The sequence below is a fragment of the Pavona decussata genome, unplaced genomic scaffold (assembly GCF_977016875.1).
Source record: "Pavona decussata unplaced genomic scaffold, jaPavDecu1.1 SCAFFOLD_176, whole genome shotgun sequence".
Taxonomy (NCBI): Eukaryota; Metazoa; Cnidaria; class Anthozoa; order Scleractinia; family Agariciidae; genus Pavona; species Pavona decussata.
Genome location: NW_028145587.1, coordinates 471,736 through 494,710, shown reverse-complemented (window position 1 = coordinate 494,710; position 22,975 = coordinate 471,736). Strand labels below are relative to the sequence as shown.

Sequence of the window (22,975 nt, the reverse complement as noted above, 5' to 3'; positions counted from 1 at the left end):
TAACTGACAAACACAACAGACTGAACCAAACTGATGCGAACTCGGCTTCCCTTTTGTCCTTGAATCCCTTTTCTTCACGACGCACATGGCCGGTAATCAGATGGGCCCACGGAGAGGAAAGTGCAGTGGAGTAAGAATGAATTGTACAGCAGAAGGTTGTCCTAACAGAGACTTGGAGGACGAAAAGCTGATAGCATTAATTACCATAAAAACCTTTGTGATAATTTTTGCCATCTGCGGAAACAGTTTGGTGTTCAGAGCGTTTTGCAAATTTTCCAGCCTGCGAACTGCATCCAATGTGATTCTGGTGAGTTTGTGCGCCGCGAACAGTTTGATAGCAATCGTTTACATCCTCAACATTAGTAAACTTGCTCTAAAACTGAGCTCTAATGATCAGCATAGGCCCAAAGGCATTTGCGAAGCAAGTGCGTGGTTCAGCTTCATACTCTTATCGGTTATCATTCTTCATCTCGCGCTAATCAGCTTTGAGCGTTTGATCGCCGTCAAGTTTCCCTTGAGGTACCGCTCCATAGTGACTAATCGCCGAGCGTTGTTCGCGTCCATAACGGCGTGGCTGTGGGCTGTGGCTGTCACTCTTGTCTTTCCACAGGCGCTTAGAGCAAGCAACGACGACGCCTACGATAGGCTTGTTCATGCTTTGCAGCCATGCTTGAAAACAAAAAGAGGCCGCCCAGATGGACAAGCACCACCGTCAAGTACAGGGTATCTGATCTTCTTAGTCACTTCCATGCTGATCATCCCTTTGGCGACCATTCTATTCTCATATGGCTACATCTTTAATGTGTCCCACAAGCACAGAAAACAAATCAGACAACAAGACGACATCCAAGGCACTTCCGCCATCAAGCGTGAAATGAGAGGCGCTCGCACTCTCGCCATTGTTGTGTCAGTGTGCCTTCTCAGTATCGTCCCTCTCATGATATGTACAATCCTCGTTTTCTTCGACAAGCTGCCTGATCATGGTAGTCGCTGTCTACAGCGCAGGATGATGCGACACATCGTTTACGATGTTGCATTTGGTTTGAACGCTATCTGTAATCCTCTCATCTACGGCTGGAGAAATGGACAGTTTAGAAACGCATTTCGTAGACTGTTAAAGTGCTGTTAAGGCGAAAACGACAGGGAAACAAGGGTAGTCAAGTACTACAAACTGTGTGAGCCGCGTAGCACCCAAGTTATGCAATAGAAATGATAGAAATAGAATTAAGGGAACGAGGGTGTTTGTCACGAAGAACAAGCAATTCCCGTGACTGAAGATAAGAAATAAAAACGCTTCATGTAGGGCCGGCGTGTCCTTTTGCCTTTTACGTTCTTCATAACTTCAGCGACAAACAACATGACATAAATAACTACCAAGAAGAGCCATTTTATAAGCTTCGATAAATGCGAAAATATAAATTATAAGCTCGGTAAATATATATTCTGTCTGAGGCTAATCACATGTGTAAAGGATCATAGAAGTACCAAAACATTCTTCGTAGTCCAATGTGGTGGTTATTATAGTTTAACGTGAATGGACCTGATTCTAGATTCTTTAAGGACATGGACAAACGTAACGTTTTTGCAAAATGTAAAACACAATTCCAAAGGCTGATAGGAAAAGTAAGTTTCATTATTACTGAATAAACAACTAGGAATATATATATATAAATAAGAGCGACAAACATTAACTTTCCGACGCAAGCAGAATATTAATTTTCCATGTCGCTGTTCCTGAATCCGAAAGCGGTAAGCAAAAAATAAAATAATAAAACAATTACTGTTGTATTTTACTGTCATTGTTTAAGTTGCTGTTGTATCTTATATTTTTAGAGTTCCCAACTTCTTTTTGTGTGCGGGATCAAAATGTTTGCATTTATGTGCCTAGATATTTTCTGGAGTCTGGACAAATTTCATACATTTCGGTTTCTCAAAGCTTTCTTATTCAAAACATGGACTGGATTTTAGCGCAAAACTGAACCGAACTGAAGCAATAGAAAGGCTTTTTATTTTCATATTTCAACCAAGAAAATATTTGTTTGTTCTCAATGACATAAATGCCGCCATATATACAGTTTGCTGTCTTTTAGAATCGGTAACAACATGTTCATATTTGGCAACATGTGCGTGGTAATTTCTACAGTAGAATTTGTTAAGTACGTGGTTAACAACTTTTGCTGAATCTACTTCGTAAGGATCGTAAGTAAAATTAATTGGAACTAAATATTTCGTGCCATATGGTGTCTTGTCGTATCGCTTCATGCGTCACGATAAATTAACTTGCTTCCTTCAAGGGGTTACAAAATTTCTCCGCTTATGCGCTTCTTAGAACAATTACTTTGGAACAGTCAATAGCTATCTTATTATCACCAAGAGCCTTTGATGACTCTTGTTGACACCTGTTAAATACGGTTCCTATTTTTCGCGATTTTTGTGATGCAACAGTAAATAAAGCGAAAAAAATACAGGCCTCCTTTGCTCAAACTCAGTTCTTAGAAATCGCAAAGATTAAAAACTTCCCAAAATTCGTCTCTGAGGACTGAGTGTCCGGAAAAATAGCGAGAATAAACAACAAAATGGCTCAGGTTATGAAATAAAAGTTCAAATTGATTAAAAAATTAATATATTGTTTTTGCCTTACGAGTTACTGTTGAGAAAAACAGCTCTGCGTCATTATAAAAATTTAATTTAAACCAGCCGTACGAAAAATAGAAATATAAAAAGATTACCTGTCAAGAGACAAATTCATTTGCCCCGGCTCATGTTTGAATAATGTTTACTGGAAAATGATATTGCGATATAGACGAATTAATAATATAATTCATTTCTTTTAATTTTGATCTGAAACTTTCTAGATCAGCTGCTAAGATTTCAAACCGTTGTAGAAGTCACAAAAAATGAAAGAGCCACATTGCTAATTGAGTCGAAATCAAGTCTGCAAATATATATAACTTAATGGATATAAATGTGATGGAATATATATATTTTTTCTCATTCTCATATATAACGTAGCTGTCCAAGTGAAACTGATCGTATTATTTTCTGCACAATATATATAGCAGATACAAAAACTATCAAAAGGGTTTTGCGTTGTTTTCTCCGACAGTCATATGCTTCTCTACTTTGGGTACCAGAGGTTTTTCTCGAACCCTATGAGGACTCGTGATCGGTGCACGTGGGAGGTTGTTCGTCGTCGGCCGAAGGCCGAAGGTAGTAAGACGCTTCAACCGGAACCGGAAACCGCGCAAGAAAGGTACCCTGGTACCCAGGGTAACTCGTCTCTAGCTGCTGTTTAATTTGGAACAAAAAAAATATAATAAAAACAAGCAATAATGTCGACTGACGTTTCGATGACTCCATGTCACCATTTTAAAAGTTGTATATACTTGATTGCAAAAACGTTGACACCTAAGAAGCATAAACCGTGAACGATGAGACTCAATGGCTTTATGGGTATAAGTGAACTAAGTTTATTTGCATCTGATATTCTATTCTCGTGCGACGGTTGATGACCAAAATTAGTTGCACGTGGTGAATGATGGAAACTTTCCAAGCTTTCCTTAAAGTGTCCAAGTTGGCCAACAAGGGCAACTTGAGTGATATACAATTCGCGATTTGCCTAAGTTCAAGAGAGGCAATGCATTTTAGCAATATTTGGTATTTATTGCGAGAATGGTAAATTATTGATTATGGAAATGAGGTTATTGTTTAAACAACTACCCACAAATCCGTTGGGTCTCATCGTTCACGGTTTATGCTTTTTATGTGTCAACGTTTTTGCAATCGAGTGTACATACATACATAGAGGATATTACATGACCGCGCGGAGATACGAAAGTTCTCTTCGAGTGTTGAAAAATATTTCACGAGTGAGCGCAACGAACGAGTGAAATATTTTTCAACACGAGAAGAGAAATTTCGTATCTCCAAGCGGGCATGTAATCTTCTGTTTATTAGATAAACACCAATGAAGTATCAAATCGATTGCAAAAGGCGCGATTTATCATGTAACCATAGCAGCGGTGATCTTTTCACGTGCGATTTCCCGTGTGAAGATATCTCACCTGGTATTTCATTGGTGTTTATGTAATAAAAACGTTGTTCAAGGTATCATAAAAAGTAAAATACAAAAATGACACCCTGAAAAGGAAGTTAAAGAGGTGGACCCTATGTGAATTAATTTCTTAGAAAATAAAATTAAAAAATCAAAACATTGTACATGTGGAATAACAATTTACATAAAAAATGAAATTATGAAATGCACATATACGATTTAAGAGTCGCTATAAAATTAAAGCGAGCTCAAAGTAATCGCGAAAGCGGAGATTGTTTAATTCAAATACAGTTTTATAACATTCAATCAAGGAAAAGTATAATCTCCTATCACTCAGTGACGACCAACGCAAGGCTTCACAACGGTCTTCATAAGACATTTCGCCCCTTCGGCTAAGGCCAACCACAATACGTGCGAGTGTAGTTGTATTTGATTAAAAACACAATTTGGCATACTCAAATAATCGGACTTACACAATTTTGAAAATGGTGACATGAAGTCATCGAAACGTCAGTCGACATTATTATATCGCTTGTTTTTTTTTTAACTTGTTTATCGAAAACCTGAGTTATTAAAATAATTCAGTTATTGTAAGTACTAAATACTCGTTTAATAATTTAGCCGGTATTTATACATTTCAATTTTTAAGATAAAAATGGATAACGATCTAAAAGAATTTTCGAAATGACATCGACGCAAAAGATCTGACAGTCGGATTAATGCTGGCTTTGCCTTTCCTTTGTTGGTGCGATTTTCTTCCTCAAATCGATTGACCGCGATGGCACGGCAGACATTAAGGGAGTTGACATTCTCATAACAAAAACACTGAACGTATGTATCCCCCAGAGGAGGGACAAATCCCATTTTTTGCGCAGATCCCAGCTTAAAACCAAATTTTTCCCAAGATCCCATCCACAGTGCCCAAATTCAATGCTATCATAAAGATTAAAGTTTAGCTTGCATAATTTTACTCTCGGGTGTTGCAAATCTTTGCTTGGTAATGTGTGACCGCCATGCCTTTGGGATATTAGTATCGGGTACCAGTCTCTCTTCTCTGCAGAGACCTCTTTCGCGTTCAAGGGAGACAAATTAGGGACTGGAGCGAGTGAAATAATGAGGAGTTCGGTTTTCGCTGCTTTTATTCTGAAAGAGCCTCTGCTTTGGAGTTAGAGCACCAGTGATAAAGTGCGTTAGCGTTTGGTTTGTGAGCACTTCTCGTGCAACAGTTACGTTTGTGTACACTAGCTAAAGCCTAAGTCTCTTGAGCCTGCTGGAAGCCAATCTCCTCCCCAGAGCTTTCGTTAGCCTTCTACGCATGCGCGTCCTAGATAGATAAGGTGTTGTTTTTACGTAAAAGTCAAGTACAGTTGTGATCCCCATTTCCTGTCTTTTAAGATGTTTAAATATATATATTTTTAAATTAGTACATGTTGTCGATGTGAGAAAAACAAAATCATTATCTCTGCGTGCTTAAAATTAACAACTCAATAAGAAGTCTTGTGTTCGGGCTGACATTGAATGTTCAGCTGTTGAAGTAGAGGCAATTAATTTACTCCCATTGCGTCAGTGTTGAACAAACTTGTCACAAAGACAATGATATGACTCTTCCCTACTTCAGATCTGGAAGTAGGCGAATTGGCTTGGTGGCTTCTAAACTGATGTAGAATAAATTGAAAATAGAAGGAAAATTTTTTGGTGAAAATTACTCAATTAAAAGTTGGGTATTATACAAATGCTAATCTGTGGACGAAAACATTCAATTATCTTTTGGGCCATCATGGCGAAGAAAGATGTTAATAGATTTTGCCTCAAGGTGTTGCATTTATTTTTCTTTTTCGCTTTTGGGTAATGGGTAATCAATATAATAACATATCGCCTAAACAGTGCAAAAGAAAGATTACGAAAGCTTTGCGTGTCAAAGGCCTCAAGCTGAGTTCAGATCTCCTTTGTCGCTATCAGTAACATAGCTACTTCAGGATAAACACAAGGTTACTTTTAACTTATACTCCCTGTTGCTTGGGGCGACAAAAGAATAGCAAAACTGTTTTTGTATAATATTTTATATATAAAAAAAGAATTTACATTTGAATTACTAAAAACAAGTTTAACGATCAATATAAAAATATAAACATAAGAAAATTGATTTAGATTATCACAGATCTTTGAGAAAATCTTCCAAATGTGCTCCATGTCAAATCAATATCAAAATTAATTAAGAAGTTTATTTTTTCAAAAACAGGGGCTAGGAGGTTAGGCCGCGAAGTATTTGCTAAATCAGATTCCTAGACGAGTGTCAACGGGTGCCAAACATATAACCCTATGGGCAAAAACGTATCTAAAATACCACGAACATTGCGTTTGAAATCATTTAGTCGCTGTTCAGTTAGTGGGATTGCCTTTTAATCAATACAAAGCATCAAAGTTGGTCATGACGTTCACATTCGCAGAAAAGACTAATTACTAGGTCAACTTTTTCCCTGGTTTGTCATAAAAGCCGGAAGAAAGAGCAAATATCTTTCCATCAAGATTGACGAAACCTTCGCCAGCTTCTTCAACGCAGAGTTTGTTCTTTATTTTCAAGAACTGAAACAGTGACAAAGAGAGGGCAATACATTTTTTGCACCACCATCAAAAGCGGAAGCTGTTGACAAAGGAACATTTTTCAAGTTTAAACCGAGCCTTGACTTCTTGCCGAGATGAATGATTCTTCTTACAAAATGAACATAACTGGTATCTCTGACAGCTTTGCTGAGGGACCACCGACCAGCGCGATAGTCATCTTCACTTCCTTGTACGCTATTCTGACAATTGGCACTATTTTCGGCAACCTTCTCGTGATAACAGCGTTTTGGAAATTTTCAAATCTCCGGACGGCGTCTAACAGTATACTGGTGAGCTTGTCGGTCGCGGATATGTCGATGGCGGTTGTCTTTGTGTTGCATATTACTAACATCTTGGGCCCCAACACAGTGTCTCCTACCAAATTATGTGGCACCACATCAATACTAAATCTCACATTCAATTCCGTCATCATTCTCCACCTGTCGTTGATCAGCGTTGAACGTTTCATTGCCGTCAAGTTCTCCTTGAGATACCAGACTATAGTAACTAAACGCCGCGCGCTGATCGCGTCCATCGTGGTTTGGCTGTATGGAATTGGAGTTTCAGTGGTTTTGCCTGAGCCACTGAGAGCAGACGGGTTGGGAACGTTTTTAGAATTTTTGAGGGCACTGACACCTTGCTTCGATCTGTTTCAGGAAGAGCCCTTCGTTTTGGTATCAAATTCTGCCAAAGCCTACCTTATTTTCTTGGTTCTAACACTTTTGGCAGCACCTGTAGCTTTAATTGTAATTTCATACAGTTACATCTTCACTGTTGCTTGGAAGCAGCGAAAACAAATAATCCAAGAAGAGCGTAACTTGCAAGTGGTTACACTGAGCATGAAGCGTGAGATTAAAGCTGCCCGTACAGTGGCCATTGTTGTGGGCCTGTGTCTCGCTAGTTTCGTACCGTTGTTGATGGTCCTGTGCCTTCGTTTTCGCACCTCAACAATAGTCGGACCACACCACGTGCAGAGCACATATTTGACGGCAAGCTTGAACGCCTTGTGGAACCCTCTCATTTACTGTTGGAGAAACGAGAGCTTCAGGAGAAGTTTCAAAAGACTTCTGAGATGCAATCCATGATAGTGTGAATTGAAATTGTTAATCAAGATAAAACCAGAACTCCGACTCTAATCATCAATGGGAAATGACATATAGTCGAGCCTCTCGTAAGCGATCACCCCAAAATGCCAAGATTTAGTCGTCGCTTACGGGAGGTGGTCGCTTACGAGAGTCGAACCAGAAGGGGTCTCTTTCCGGGAACAGGTCTGACACAGCTACTTATTCGAAGAGAAATAATTGCATGCATTTTCCTATTTACAACTGAATACGAGCAATTCTAGGTAATGCCACTAAAAGTTCCTCGTAAACTCTGAGTAGCGTAGTACGTACAGCCAACATGGAGATCAGACCATGTGTCAAGAGCTCGCTTACAAGAGGTTTAGAAACAATAGATAATGTCGTCACCTCAAAAAGTGGTCGCGGTCGCTTATGAGAGGTTGTCTTTACAAGAAGTTCCGGCTTTGACTGGGAAAAATTGGGTGCTTTGGATAGGTGGTCGCTTACGAGCGGCGGTCGCACATGAAGGTTCGACTGCGGCAGACATTTACATGGCACGTGTCTCTTTCCGGCACAGCGCTCTCAGCGGTAACCTAAGTAATAATAACCATCATCAAAGTGAAGTTTTGGTTTCAATAGTTCACGCCATGTTTATCCCGCAAAATCTCTAAGGCGCACAGTAAAATACTGGATGGGTGCGGGGGTATAGCCGGGAGCGTTTGAATAACGTCACGAAGAGTATTGGCTCATAAGCAAACTTGTGCTAAAATAATGAATAAATTAATCTTGCTCAATTATCCCAGATAAACCACAGTTACAATTCTAGACGAAGGAACAAGATTCGTAAAATCAAGTCTTTGTGCCTGCTCACGGTGGGCCGACATAGATCAGCCCGCTTCACTATCCATGGCCGAGATTTTCGAATCGAACGCCGAGACTGATCCACGATTAAAAGTTAAAGGGGAAGTGTTATGGAGTTTTTGACCTCTTTTGTTCACAAAATGGTAAAATAAGACCTTCAATCAGCTGCCAAATAATTCTAGAATGACGAATGGAAAGAAATCGACTCAATCGAGTCGTGATTCGTTGAAAATGCTTTTAAAACTAAGCTGATTTTAAGCTTAAATAAGGGAAAGAAAAGTTAAAAGTTGAGAGTAAAAATCTTTTGAAAGAATCTTTTTGTTTAGTAATCAAACTAGAATCAAAGTTCACAGTAAGCCTAGGTTTAATAAATCTTGTTATGGAACGATAGAACGCTCTGCCTTAGATTGTCAGAGAACATGTAACAAAAAGAAAATTTTCTTGCATTTCCGTATCATTTTATGGTCTTTTAAAAGACAAATTTGTGTAAGCTAACGCAGTTCGATCTGTTCGCATCTTTTAGCTGAAAGTTTAAATTACCTTAATTTAGTATTTAGTGATATAATTCCAAACAGATATTTCATCGAAACCAACCGTTTGGTGCCCACGGATTGTCAGGAACGTCAAAAGCATTAACGCTTTTGAGGCATCGTTTAAGTGATTGCATTTTATGTAATTATCAATTGTAATTACATGTTCTTAGTCATGTTATCTACAATTTTTAACCTACCTTTATCAATAGTAAGTTTTACGATACAGGTATTTTCTCAGTCATTAGGAACCTTAATATCAGGGTGGCCTCTTGAAGGTATCAGGATACCCAAAATGACCATAGTTTGAAATAGAGCGTTAACACGGGCGATTGCAGAGAAAACCCCGGCAACCTATACATTTTCTGAAAGCTTAATATTTGTAGATTTCAATGTCGAAATCAAAATTTGAGGAAACGTAAACGCGTAATGAATATTAAGAGAGAAAACGAAATTTAAGACTTCGCCTTAATCGCATTCGTTTTCCCATGCAAAAAATCGCAGCAACGCGTTTGCAAACCGCAAACGTCGGCCAGCAGTTAACAGTTCGGAGTTTGCCGTTTGTCCATAATGCGGGCTTACAATTGAAGATTACTTTTTGCCTATGCATCATGGGATATACTCGAAGGAAAACAAGATGGCGGCTGCTGTTTGTTTGTGACGATGCACGCCCTAACGTGGTTGGTAATTCTCTTTATTACACCCGTTTTCAAATCACTGGTGATCCTTGCAATCTGATTGGCTCTCAACAGTGCGATTTATTCTCAAATTGCACCATTTTTGCTCTAAATAGCATCCTTTCTTTAGCCCATCAAAATGGAAATGAAGTAACAAAAATAGAATATTAATATTGACAATGATACTCTGTGATTTCAAAACAGGTGTAATAAAGTGGTAATTGAACTTTGTGTCGTGCAATTTTGGTCTGAAATCATACTTGTGATTTCAAATCAAACTCGCGCTGCGCGCTCGTTCGATTTTTAAATCACGCGTATGATTTCACATCGCCAACAATAGCCCATTTTACAGTTGTGTGCTTAGTGACCTGGTCTTGGATTCTAAGCGAGGCTGGGGGTGACCTTGTTTGGATACAAACCTCACTGCTTTTCATATGTAGATCATACTGTTCTTATGCTAACTATTTGCATTTACATATGAAAAGCAGTGAGGTCTGTATCAAGACAAGGTCAACCCCAGCCTCGCTTTCAATTCAAGACCAGGTCACTAAGCACACAACTGTGAAATGGCCTATTCTATTGTCTTTCGCGACACGTACTTACGGTGCCAAAATTTGCAAAATGAGGCATAAAGATGGTGAGTTGTTCCCACGGGAGTAACAGGTAACTGGCTTCGTTGTTTCGGGCTCGCGTCGTGTTCGCTTCGTTGAAATAGGTGCTGTCAATCAAACTTTTAGATGTGCGAAGGTGAGATAAAATTGACAATAGCAGTCGGGATAAAAAAATCTATTCATGCGCCGCTAGCGGTAAAAGAACAATAATCTAAGAACTCCGCTTGAGCCGAGCAACACCAGTTCCTGTTGTAGTATTCATAGTAGGTTAAAAAATACACTTCTGGCTGCGTTTCACTGAGCGAAAAGAATTTGAGGCCAAAAAAAATTGTAAAATCCCGAACGACGGCAAATTGGTGACTAACGTGGAAACAAGTTTTGTTTGTGAAAAAAAGAAATATTCAAATTTCGATCCGTTTATTGAGATCAAAATGTATAAAAGACTTGCCTTTTATTGCCATTTATTAAGTTGTTAGAAGCTACCCAGAGATATAACATAAAAAAGCGCGCCATGCATCCGACCAGCTTTCATTCCTCGTTGTTTGCCGACATTTGACATCATAGGTAAGTTCGATTATCGAACCAATCGAACAAAATCCGAATGCAATCGAAATCAATCTGATCAGGTTTTGTTCGGAATCCATCTCTTAAGTAGAGTAATCATTCTCAACCTTTATTGAAGGGAATAAATAGAAAAACGTCCCCAAAAATATCAAACTAAATGTCAATGTTCGGTTATACTAATTGATTATCGAAAGTTGGACTGAGTTACATTGCCGACCGTTCAATTATCGAATTCGATACGCCGGGCGTTAGGTGTGCAAGTACCTCACAGTTGCGTGCCGTTTTTCGACCGGTTGAAACTGTTCAGAACCAGAATCCAAGAGGGAATTAAAAAAAAAAAAAACAATGTCATTCTTTTGAGCAGGAGAATGGGCGCGACGCTCGTTGCCACCGGATATGCTACGGATCTTCTTCACGATGTAACCAACTCTACTATTTACGGCGATTCCAACGCGGGCCAACGAAGATGACGAAAGCTTGTACCCAATTTGAAGCAAATTGTATTGAAGAGCTTCAAAGACTTTGTCTGGGTTTCCACTGAGTTTACGCATCTGCCAGAGTGCCTCTCCATTTATTTGTAAATAAAACATGGGATCGTATTTTCCAATCAACGGAGTTGACATGTGTAGGAATGCAGGATTGATCGGGGATTCTGTGAGCTCTGAAAAGAGCTCCCGATCAATGCGCTGCAATTCTTGTAAAGAAGCCATTTCGAGAACTCAGAAGCAGTGAATACTTTAAGCGAGTAATGTAGTCGAAAGTGACTCTATTGAAGCGGTAAACATTTAAAGTACCCCGCGTCAGTGTATTCTTATTTAAATAATGCTTTTGTTTGAACAAAGCCTTTGAAAGTTTTTTTTTTTTTTTTTTTTGCATTCTAAAGGCGATCATATTTATTAAAGAGAGTTGTACTCACAAGCTAGTCAGCACGTGGTCAATATGACTACTGAAGGGTCATAGCGATTGCAGTAATCAAGGAAATGTCATGAAATTTAGTAGCATGCAGCGCAGGTGACCGGTTATTACGTAATTAAAGTTCTATTTCAGTGACCTTTCATGCGAGGCACACGCCATTTCAATGCTTAATTACAATGACTTGCCCACTGTTGTTTGTGGAGGCGAAGCTATGAATTTATTAGAACTTTCGCGGTAAGTTTAAAACGATAGCTCGACTCCCGTGGGAGTACCGAAAAGGTTGAACTCGCAAGCAAGTTCAGAATTGTGGGGGTAGGTCTCGGAAAAACAGGAAAAAATAATACTTCTAACCGTCGGATTCCTGAGAAAACTCAGCTGTGGAATCTTCACATGTCAAACAAAAATAACCATATGAATAGTTTCGTGCTTACCCCTTATTTCTTCAAAAATTTCGTCCAAAAGTGTTAGTCCCATACAAACGGAGTGCCGAAATAGCTACTTTTGAAGCACGAAATAATAATACTTCTAAAGCAGCTACAAATATATCGAAGGTCACATTTGCTTTATTAACATCTCTTCTACAAAAGCCATATGAATAGTAACTGGTAAACGGAACAGAACGCTCATAAAAGAAGAATTTAGAAGCGCTACTTCGTATTTTCTGCCAACTTTCTTTATTGTTTTGTGTGCTTTGTGTGATGAGATTTCAAATTTAGCGCCAGCGAGCGTAACAAAAGTCCCGGATATGTCGCGGCATTGTGGGCGATGAGACCAAATTGCACTCCACTCAGTTCAATTACCATTGTTAACTCGCAACTGAGTCAAAGAAATATCTCATTCATCGAGGAAAGTAAATTTGTCGTAAACTGAATATAGCGAAAAACTCTGCTGCAATTCACTTATCTCTGGACAGTGTCCTTGAAACCTGAACCTCAAACGTTAAACGGGACGGAGGGATCGGGGTCACGTGACTTTTAGAGGTTTGCAGGAAACGAGGAAAAAACCTCAATCTGACTCAGGCATACTCGGAAAAATCCGTGTTCTCCCAACAGGAGTCGAACCTGTGACCTTCCGATTAATAGTACGGATCAGTGCTCTACAATCTCTATCATTGAGCTATCGGAGACACGGAAGCTAGGCCATTAAACTACGGTTCATGTCACAAACATCCTATAGTGCTAGGATTTGAATGTCGATGAATGGCATACTGTGACAAGAAATGTGACATTATGTACAAAACCCGGTGAATAAATGATAGAGGTATTTTCTCAGGCAGTAACGCGATTATACTCGGCAAAACTAAAGGAAATCCGAATTCTTACCTCAGGAGTAGAAGTGATGACTTTCCGATTACAAACTAGTTCGGATGCTGCAGGAGTACCACTGACCTAACACAAGAAAACTGTGGGAGCTAGGCTATTAAAGGGGCAGTGTCACCTATTTATGATATACTGGTTTAGTTTGTTAACAATAGTCCTACTACTACACAGAAACTAGTGTTAATTATCTTTGGCCACGGATGGCCAAGATTGAAATGGATTGCGACTTGAAAAAATTAGCCATTTTTTTCAAGTTCTTCCAGATTGAGTGTATTCTGCAGAAATTACCAAAAAACTGATTATAGTTTGTTTCCCTCAGGAGAAATCACTTAATATTTTATTCTCGATGCTCTAAGAGCAATTTGATGTTAGTGAAAAGGTATGTTGTCAAATATCTGAGTAGTTGTGACCAAAACACAGAGAAATTTCAGTGACAGTGTCCCCTTAAACTAGGTTCATGAGACAAACATCCTGTGATACTGCTTGGATGAGTGGCATGTGTGAAAGAAATGTGATGTTATCAGCTCAGGTGTAGAGACAGTGTATCTTGTAATTGTTATGTCTAAGCACGGAATAACATCAGTATACAGTGGAGAAAACGGCCGACCGAACTTTAATAATCACGCTCTAAAACTAAAGCTACAACTAACAAACATGCATGAAACTTAACTATATAAAGTTCCGCTCTGGGACGTGTGATACGTAATATACCTTACGTAATCATTACACCTAATCATGTTACCTATTGTATAAACCTAGCCAATTAACACTAAAACAGCAATGTTTTAATTTTTTGTGGATTTTCATTTCTGTCATTGTAATATAACTAATATTTGTCATTACCAATAAAGTATTAAATAACAAAAAATGCCACTTTATAAGTTTATATGAAAAAAATAATAGCTTTTGTTTTTAATTTGCAAAACACGTTACTTACATTACTTACAATACGGGTTACTTAACACCACTAACAATACAACACTCTACTTACAATAAAATACTTACATTACTTTCAAGACGGGTTACTTACACTATTCACAATACAATCAGTCTACTGACAATTCAATACTTTCATTACTTGAAACATATTCAATTACTTACCGTTGATACGGGCTACTTACGCTACTAACTTTTTTTACAATACCACTTACAACATAAACAAAATACTATAAAACTTATGACTTAAAGTAAAAGTCACAAAACATTTGGTTACAACTTAGACACTAACTAGGGAAGATTTGAAAATTGTTTTACAAAAAAATAGGTTTAACTTGACTAGCTTTAAATGGACTTACCGTAGGATTTTATCCACAAACAAAATAATTAAGTTAGAACACCTTTGTAAAGACTAATACACTACACCACAAAAACGTACTGTCGACTAGATTTCATTTATTTCATCCTAAGACTGAAGAGGTAGCGCCATCTTTAAAAAAAAAACAAAAACAAAAAAAATAAAAAATAATAATAATAATAATGATACTACTACTACTACTACTACTACTACTACTACTACTACTACTACTACTACTACTACTACTACTACTACTACTACTACTACTACTACTACTACTACTACTAATAATAATAATAATAATAATAATAATAATAATAATAATAATAATAATATTAGAACAAAAAGCAATACCACATGGAAAGAATCGAATTGCTCTTTTTGACGGTCAAACCTTAGACTTTCATTCACGGGCTGAAAAGTTGTAACCACCTTATCCAGCATGTATTGTAAACAAATAATTTAGCTTATTCCTAGAAATTCTAAAACTTGTTCAGTTAAAAACATACGATAACATTTGACTTTATGGACTCTTTTATATTCTCTTCTCGCTGTAAAAAGCTTATATTTATTCGCTTTCTTGTATTCAATTTTTGCTTCAATATTTGTTATAATAAAGTTTCGATATAACGCGCGCGCTGATTGGTTGAAATAGCGTGCTTTATCAGAGTACAGATGCACGGAGCAATGGTGTCACAATATCAGCCTGTTTGTGAAATGCCTGGACTTCTTTCTCGGTTTTTTATTTATTTATATTTGTTTACCCAGACGTCTTATATCAAACCTAGGAAACGAAATCAAGCTCTTAGCTTCAATGGATATAGACCATCCTGTGTGTAACAGAACAAATAACACGGTGATTGAAAGTGAAGTTTCAGAATAAGTTAGCGATGAAAACACAGAAAAACAGAGATTTGCAAGCATGTCAACCGCGGAAATTACAACGAAGGCAGAGACGAAAAACATCAAAATGGGTAGTCCAATGCAAGTTTTTGAACGAAAGATGTAAAAAAAAAAGCTTAAGCTCAAGTACAGTGTTAAAAGCTCAAATACGGTAAACGCTCGTTAGCCATATTTTCGTGCAAAGAAATCAAACAAAAAAATTGAGAAAACTGAAAATTTAATTAGCTAGCCGCAAGTTTTTGAAGCAGTTTGTTTCCGAACTGCCATGTTAATAACGTCCAGATTTTCATGAGCCACAGATCTACCGGATTTCATTGAACAGTTTCCTTTTCCATCCTGATTTCAAAACGGAAAAACTATGAAGAAGCACTGGTCTTATTTTGGAACTATGCAAGGTTTGTGAACTTTTTGATGTTTTGGTTTGACATGTTTGACAGCTTTCGTCTTGTTCAACCAATCAAATCATTTGAACCATTCTAACAAGGATTTTGATTGGCCTATTTTAGCGTGCTTTATGAGAGTACAGATGCACGCAGACAGCACTTCTGTTCGTTTGGAAAAGGAAGTTTGTTTTGAAAACGAGGGTCAATGCGTGGGGAAATAAAAGGATTCTTTAACATGAAACAAACAAAGAAGCCTCGACTGTGCTCTGTTCTGTTGTAAGGCTCTTGCTATAGATAGCGGCTCAGTAGAGCACTCAAGAATTAGGGAGAAACACTCCACTACGTCTCGTGTTTCCCCCTACACTTCTTTCGTGCTCAAGCCGTTTCCTACGTGCTTTATAACAGAACAGAGCAAAGTCGAGGCTTCTTTATTTGTTAATTCACCTTAACCCATTGCAGTCCGGGTGTTTTCCAGTAATTTCACAAATTAGCATATTAATAATTAACCCCGTGTACAATAGAAATACACAGCTTACTGGGTCAAAGAAAAAGCACTCCTTTGGTCTGACTAAATTAGTTAGAACCTCTAATTATCGAATAAAACACACTAGCTGCGAATTGAAGATTACCGAAAGAAACAAACCTGAAGGTTGAAATTTTGAACATTTCGATGTAATTTGATCCTCACGTCACATGGCAGTAATTTAATCCGCTCTCGAGAAGACGTGTTTGTTCTGATGCAAGATTAGGCATTCGTCACGTTTCACCAATGAAAACAGAAAGAAAAACAGACAAAAAGCTTTTCTAAATCAAACATTTATTTAAATAAGTCTTTGTAGCCCTAAGAAGGAAACCGTATAATTCTGGCGGCGAGGCGACCGACTGACAAGCCATTTGAAGGAATTGCGAGTCAATTTTGAATGCCCCCCCCCCCCCCCCCCCCATCCTGCTAAGACCGAAAAATACATGCACAGATGATGGATTCTGATTGGTCAGCCTTTTCTAAAGACAATTAGAACAATAGAGAACAAGAATATCCCTACTAGGGGAGGTGAGGAGAGAACGCGAACGTGCGGAAAACCTCGGGCGGTTTTTGGGCGGCACGGCTTTAATCTATGATCTATTATTTTATTTTGGATTCTAAAATTATAATGGCCGTACGGCTTTATCCACAGATTTAAAATTACAAGCTTCTTTATAATTCTGAGAGAAAAAGGTTAGGAATTTTAGCTTTTCTATTGCCAGCGTGTAGAGAAAGAGCATCATAAACGAGCGTGGTATAAATTTGCTGTTTTATCAATTAAGTTTAGTATTTCCCAACTTTAATTATCCTGCGCAAAACATTTGTTTCTCTTGACATTTTGAACAACCTTCTGCACTAACATAATTACCCCGCCTCTCCCAAACAGGTGTAAATCGACAAATGCGCGCTCGCTCACCCAAAATACAGCTGAATTGAAGGCGAACATTAATGTTAGCCTTCCTTTTTGCTATATTTAAGTTCCTGTAGCTCCTATTTGAATAAAAATATCCAGCTACTAATAATCGTTTCAATTTCAAAAAGGAGTCATATCATGAGTTTATCCATTTCTACTCCTTTTCGACGGTACTTACCAAATAAAGTTTGCCAGATTCAGGCGCTTTCGCTTCGATTCAGATTCAACGCCGTTTACTTTCAGGAACAAAGGAGCCAGTAATTTGTCATTGTATTCACAAACAACTTAAAGGATTACTTCCAATAACGCTTCACTCCGAAGAAGAATGCAGTCTGGGGAAACAATTTGATAAATGTTCTAAAATACACGCAAAACAAGTTGAGACGGCTTTCACACTAGGCTAGAACGCTAGGCTTCCCTCCTTTAATTTCCATTTTCCGTAAAACAATATAAAACAAAACAAAAGTTGACTTACAATATATATATATATGTACTCCTGTAAACTGACAATTTCTCAAAAAACTGTTTTAGGTTGATTGTCATGGTTTGTCATTGCTGGTTATATCTCCTTTTTATGCAACAAATTTGACGAAGATTCACGAATTGAATTTATTTGAGGTTGTCATGGTTTGTCAATAAGCATGTCGGTCCTATCTCCTTTTTAGGCGACAAATTTAACAATAATTGTTATTTGAACACTTAATGCGCCTCTGTTTTAAAAATGAATTTGACGATCAGAAGAATATTTTTAGGTAATCTTTCCTTGAATGAGGGTAAAAATTTTGTAGGCCTCCCAAATTCTAGAATTTGGTGACGTCACGTGAAAACCAAGAATTGTAGCGCGCGTTTCTGTCAACATACGAAACTATCGTATCATATTTCGTCGTGGACATTATTAACTTTGAGAAAAAGCGCTCGTAGCAACATACTTTGTCCTTTGATCTCCCCGCTTCAACCTTAAAAAAAAATTAGTATATGTGCTCAGTTTTCTAGTACCTTTCCTATTATCATTTTTCGTGCATGTTTTAGTTTTAACCTTAAGTCAGTTCTACTACCTTATAGACAATCATTGTCATTTGAGCTGTTAATGGACATCTATTTGGAAATGAAATTGATGTTTAGAAGACAATGTTTCCATGAGTCAGATAAATTTCCAAAAAATATAATGACTATGTTTCTCTTATGTCTGTAGAAAGAGCGCGCTTTTAACTTATTAAAATTAAAATTAACGCGAAAGAGGTCCTAAAATTTCAAAATTAAGGAAATTAACGCGACTTACACAAAGAAAAAGAATTCTTTGAGACAACAGGAAAAAATTATTTTAACACTAAGTGTAAAAATCCGACATGCAAACAATGTTCGTGGAATTGTCCCTAAACATAGGGGTTAAGAGAAGGAATCTAGCCACTTTGAGTATTCCTCACATGCAGTGTCCCTAATACCAGCAGATTCCACCCTGATAAAACAATGCTTTTTCCTTTCTGGAGTGTATGGAGAATTTGGGGGCAAAGTTGTGGAAATTAAGGTCACAGAAATTAACGCGCCACTTAATTAATGATGCGGAAATTAACTTTAACAAAAATTAACGCGACTTAAATTAACGCGAATTTTATTTCATGAAGCGTTATTTTCCTATAATAAGGTACTGTCTCATTTGCACAAAATTTCCATCTCCACTTTGATGTCTTGTTGCGTCATCATTATACCATCACATGAGTTTTTTTTTTTAATCTACAATGGAGATTACAAGTTTGGAAAGAATGGGAAAAGCCTTTCCATTTGACAAGGAAAGTTTTCGGGCCAAAATATTCTTCTGGACAAATTAAATTTACCGAGAGAAATTATTTCTTTATTGATCAGTTAGTTAAATATATACCCTTCAGAGCAGTTTGTCGTGGCCTTCATGTTGCGAAATCTCTTTGCAATTTATGGTTTGTCGGACGCCAAATCCCGCCACATTGAAATCTCACATGGAAAACCACTGTTCAAAGCATTTCTGTTCTCGTAGGCTCGTTTTAGCTTGAACCACATCCTGCAGGCACCTTCTAAAAGTTCTCGGGTCGAAGAGAAACTTCGGAACGGATTTTCGAAGCTTGTAAAGCACCTTGCTATTGTGATGGCCTCAAGCCTTCCTAGGTTTCTTTTTGCGCGCAAGTTATTTTCTGCGTTTTGAGGTGCCTGGTTAAGAGACACAACAGCGGCGAGAATTTACGATCTTAGCAGAACACTGTCGAGGGTCAAACATGACCTAGTAAGCGAAGCTTGATGCGTCGCGTCGAAACGCGAGAGCTTCCTTGATATCCTAATATGCTAATGAGAAGGTCGCGTATCGTAAAGCTTTTCCGAGGCTTTGAAAGGCATGACAAAGGCCGAGAACACAAAAAATAAAATAATAACATCGCGAATCACTTTTGAAAATAAAACGTGAAAGAATTTTGTTCCGTTTTTCTTGATTCCGCTTCAAACTGCTGGCATGAGATTGCGAATTGGGATGTGAACAATTGTAGCGCGCGTTAATTTCTGTCAACATAAGAAACTATCGTATCATATATTTATATTTCGTCTTGGACATTATTAGAAAAAGCACTCGTAGACACCTACTTTGTCCTTTGATTTCTCCGCTTCAACCTTGAAAAAAAAATTAGTATGTGTGCTCAGTTTTCTAGTATCTTTCCTATTATCATTTTTCATGCATGTTTTAGTTTTAACGTTAAGTCAGTTCTTCTTCCTTTTAAACAATCATTGTCATTTGAGCTGTTAATGGGCATCTATTTGGAAATGAAATTGATGTTTAGAAGACAATGTTTCCATGAGTCAGGTAAATTTCCAAAAAAATATAATGACTATGTTCCTTTTATGACTGTAGCTGAAGAGCGCGCTTTTAATTTATTTGCAAATATTTGTAGCATGAGTTGAAAATTTGTCTTGCTCGTGGAAGTTAACTTATGATTATAATGGAATGGATTCAGTTCTTGTCTTTCTATTTTATTCCTGAAAAAAGATCATGTGATTTTGGGCGTCAAATATCTGCGTAAATGCTAATTTGCAGGTAAATAATTCACAAAGTTGACACCAGCCTTATTAAAGCAGATGGTATTTAACGGATCGCTTTAATTAAAAAATCTTGGTAACTGACAAACACAACAGACTGAACCAAACTGATGCGAACTCGGCTTCCCTTTTGTCCTTGAATCCATTTTCTTCACGACCCACATGGCTGGTATTTAGATGGGCCCACGGGGAGGAAAGTGCAGTGGAGTAAGAATGAATTGTATGAATTGTACAGCAGAAGGTTGTCCTAACAGAGGCTTGGAGGACGAAAAGCTGATAGCATTAATTACCATAAAAACCCTTGTGATAATTTTTGCCATCAGCGGAAACAGTTTGGTGTTCAGAGCGTTTTGCAAATTTTCCAGCCTGCGAACTGCATCCAATGTGATTCTGGTGAGTTTGTGCGCCGCGAACAGTTTGATAGCAATCGTTTACATCCTCAATATTAGCAAAATTGCTCTAAAACTGAGCTCTAATGATCAGCATAAGTCCAAAGGTATTTGCGAAGCAAGTGCGTGGTTCAGCTTCATACTCTTATCGGTTATCATTCTTCATCTCGCGTTGATCAGCTTTGAGCGTTTCATCGCCGTCAAGTTTCCTTTGAGGTACCGCTCCATAGTGACTAATCGCCGAGCGTTGTTCGCGTCCATAACGGCGTGGCTGTGGGCTGTGGCTGTCACTCTTGTCTTTCCACAGGCGCTTAGAGCAAGCAACGACGCCTACGATAGGCTTGTTCATGCTTTGCAGCCATGCTTGCAAACAAAAAGAGGCCGCCCAGATGGACTAGCACCACCGTTAAGTACAGGGTATCTGATCTTCTTAGTCACTTCCATGCTGATCATCCCTCTGGTGACCATTCTATTCTCGTATGGCTACATCTTCAATGTGTCCCACAAGCACAGAAAACAGATCAGACAACAAGACGACATCCAAGGCATTTCCACCATTAAGCGTGAAATGAGAGGCGCTCGCACTCTCGCCATCGTTGTTTCAGTGTGCCTTCTCAGTATCGTCCCACTCATGATATGTACAATCCTCGTTTTCTTCGACAAGCTGCCTAATCATGGTAGCCGCCGTCTACAGCGCAGGATGATGCGACACATCGTTTACGATGTTGCATTTGGTTTGAACGCTATCTGTAATCCTCTCATCTACGGCTGGAGAAATGGACAGTTTAGAAACGCATTTCGTAGACTGTTAAAGTGCTGTTAAGGCGAAAACGACAGGGAAACAAGGGTAGTCAAGTACTACAAACTGTGTGAGCCGCGTAGCACCCAAGTTATGCAATAGAAATGATAGAAATAGAATTAAGGGAACGAGGGTGTTTGTCACGAAGAACAAGCAATTCCCGTGACTGAAGATATAAAGAGATAAAAACGCTTCATGTAGGGCCGGCGTGTCCTTTGGCCTTTTACGTTCTTCATAACTTCAGCGACAAACAACATGACATAAATAACTACCAAGAAGAACCATTTTATAAGCTTCGATAGATGCGAAAATATAAATTATAAGCTCGGTAAATATTCTGTCTGAAGCTAATCATATATGTAAAGGATCATAGAAGTACCAAAACATTCTTCGTAGTCCAATGTGGTGGTTATCATAGTTTAATGTGAATGGACCTGATTCTAGATTCTTTAAGGACATGGACAAACGTAACGTTTTTGCAAAATGTAAAACAAGAACAATTCCAAAGGCTGATAGGAAATGTAAGTTTCATTATTACTGAATAAACAAGTAGGAATATATATATAAATAAGAGCGACAAACATTAACTTTCCGACGCAAGCAGAATATTAATTTTCCATGTCGCTGTACCTGAATCCGAAAGCGGTAAGCAAAAAATAAAATGATCAAACAATTACTGTTGTATTATACTGTTATTTTTTATGTTGCTGTTGTATCTTATATTTTTAGAGTTTCCAACTTCTTTTTGGGTGCGGGATCAAAATTTTTGTATTTATGTTCCTAGATATTTTCTATAGAGTCTGGACAAATTTCATACATTTCGGCTTCTCAAAGCTTTCTTATTCAAAATTTTAGCGCAAAACTGAACCGAACTGAAGCAATAGAAAGGCTTTTTATTTTCATATTTCAACCAAGAAAATATTCGTTTGTTCTCAATGACATAAATGCCGCCGTATATACAGTTTGCTGTCTTTTAGAATCGGTAACAACATGTTCATATTTGGCAACATGTGCGTGGTAATTTCTACAGTAGAATTTGTTAAGTACGTTGTTAACAACTTTTGCTGAATCTACTTCGTAAGGATCGTAAGTAAAATTAATTGGAACTAATTATTTCGTGCCATATGGTGTCTTGTCGTATCGCTTCATGCGTCACGATAAATTAACTTGCTTCCTTCAAGGGGTTACAAAATTTCTCCGCTTATGCGCTTCTTAGAACAATTACTTTGGAACAGCCAATAGCTATCTTATTATCACCAAAAGCCTTTGATGACTCTTGTTGTCACCTGTTAAATACGGTTCCTATTTTTCGGATTTTTGTGATGCAACAGTAAATAAAGCGAAAAAAATACAGGCCTCCTTTGCTCAAACTCAGTTCTTAGAAATCGCAAAGATTAAAAACTTCCCAAAATTCGTCTCTGAGGACTGAGTGTCCGGAAAAATAGCGAGAATAAACAACAAAATGGCTTAGGTTATGAAATAAAAGTTCAAATTGATTAAAAAATTAATATATTGTTTTTGCCTTAC

The 22,975-nt window shown here is 38.0% G+C and overlaps 3 protein-coding genes and 1 long non-coding RNA gene across 4 annotated transcripts in view; all 4 read left to right on the top strand.

The window, feature by feature from the left end:
* LOC146463429 (uncharacterized) overlaps nucleotides 1–22,975 on the top strand; it is a 225,147-nt gene that overhangs the window by 82,197 nt on the left and 119,975 nt on the right. The gene's annotated exons all lie outside the window — the stretch shown is intronic.
* Nucleotides 17–22,203, top strand: LOC146463438 (adenosine receptor A2a-like). Its single transcript, XM_085084415.1, has 2 exons — nucleotides 17–1,511; nucleotides 21,867–22,203. The coding sequence occupies exon 1, from the start codon at nucleotides 86–88 to the stop codon at nucleotides 1,127–1,129; it is 1,044 nt and encodes a 347-aa protein (XP_084940541.1). The 5' UTR covers nucleotides 17–85; the 3' UTR covers nucleotides 1,130–1,511; nucleotides 21,867–22,203.
* Nucleotides 6,760–7,771, top strand: LOC146463440 (beta-2 adrenergic receptor-like). The gene has a single exon (XM_085084404.1). It carries the CDS (start codon nucleotides 6,772–6,774, stop codon nucleotides 7,738–7,740), a length of 969 nt encoding a protein of 322 aa, XP_084940530.1. The 5' UTR covers nucleotides 6,760–6,771; the 3' UTR covers nucleotides 7,741–7,771.
* Nucleotides 20,334–21,597, top strand: LOC146463439 (adenosine receptor A2a-like). The gene has a single exon (XM_085084416.1). It carries the CDS (start codon nucleotides 20,438–20,440, stop codon nucleotides 21,470–21,472), a length of 1,035 nt encoding a protein of 344 aa, XP_084940542.1. The 5' UTR covers nucleotides 20,334–20,437; the 3' UTR covers nucleotides 21,473–21,597.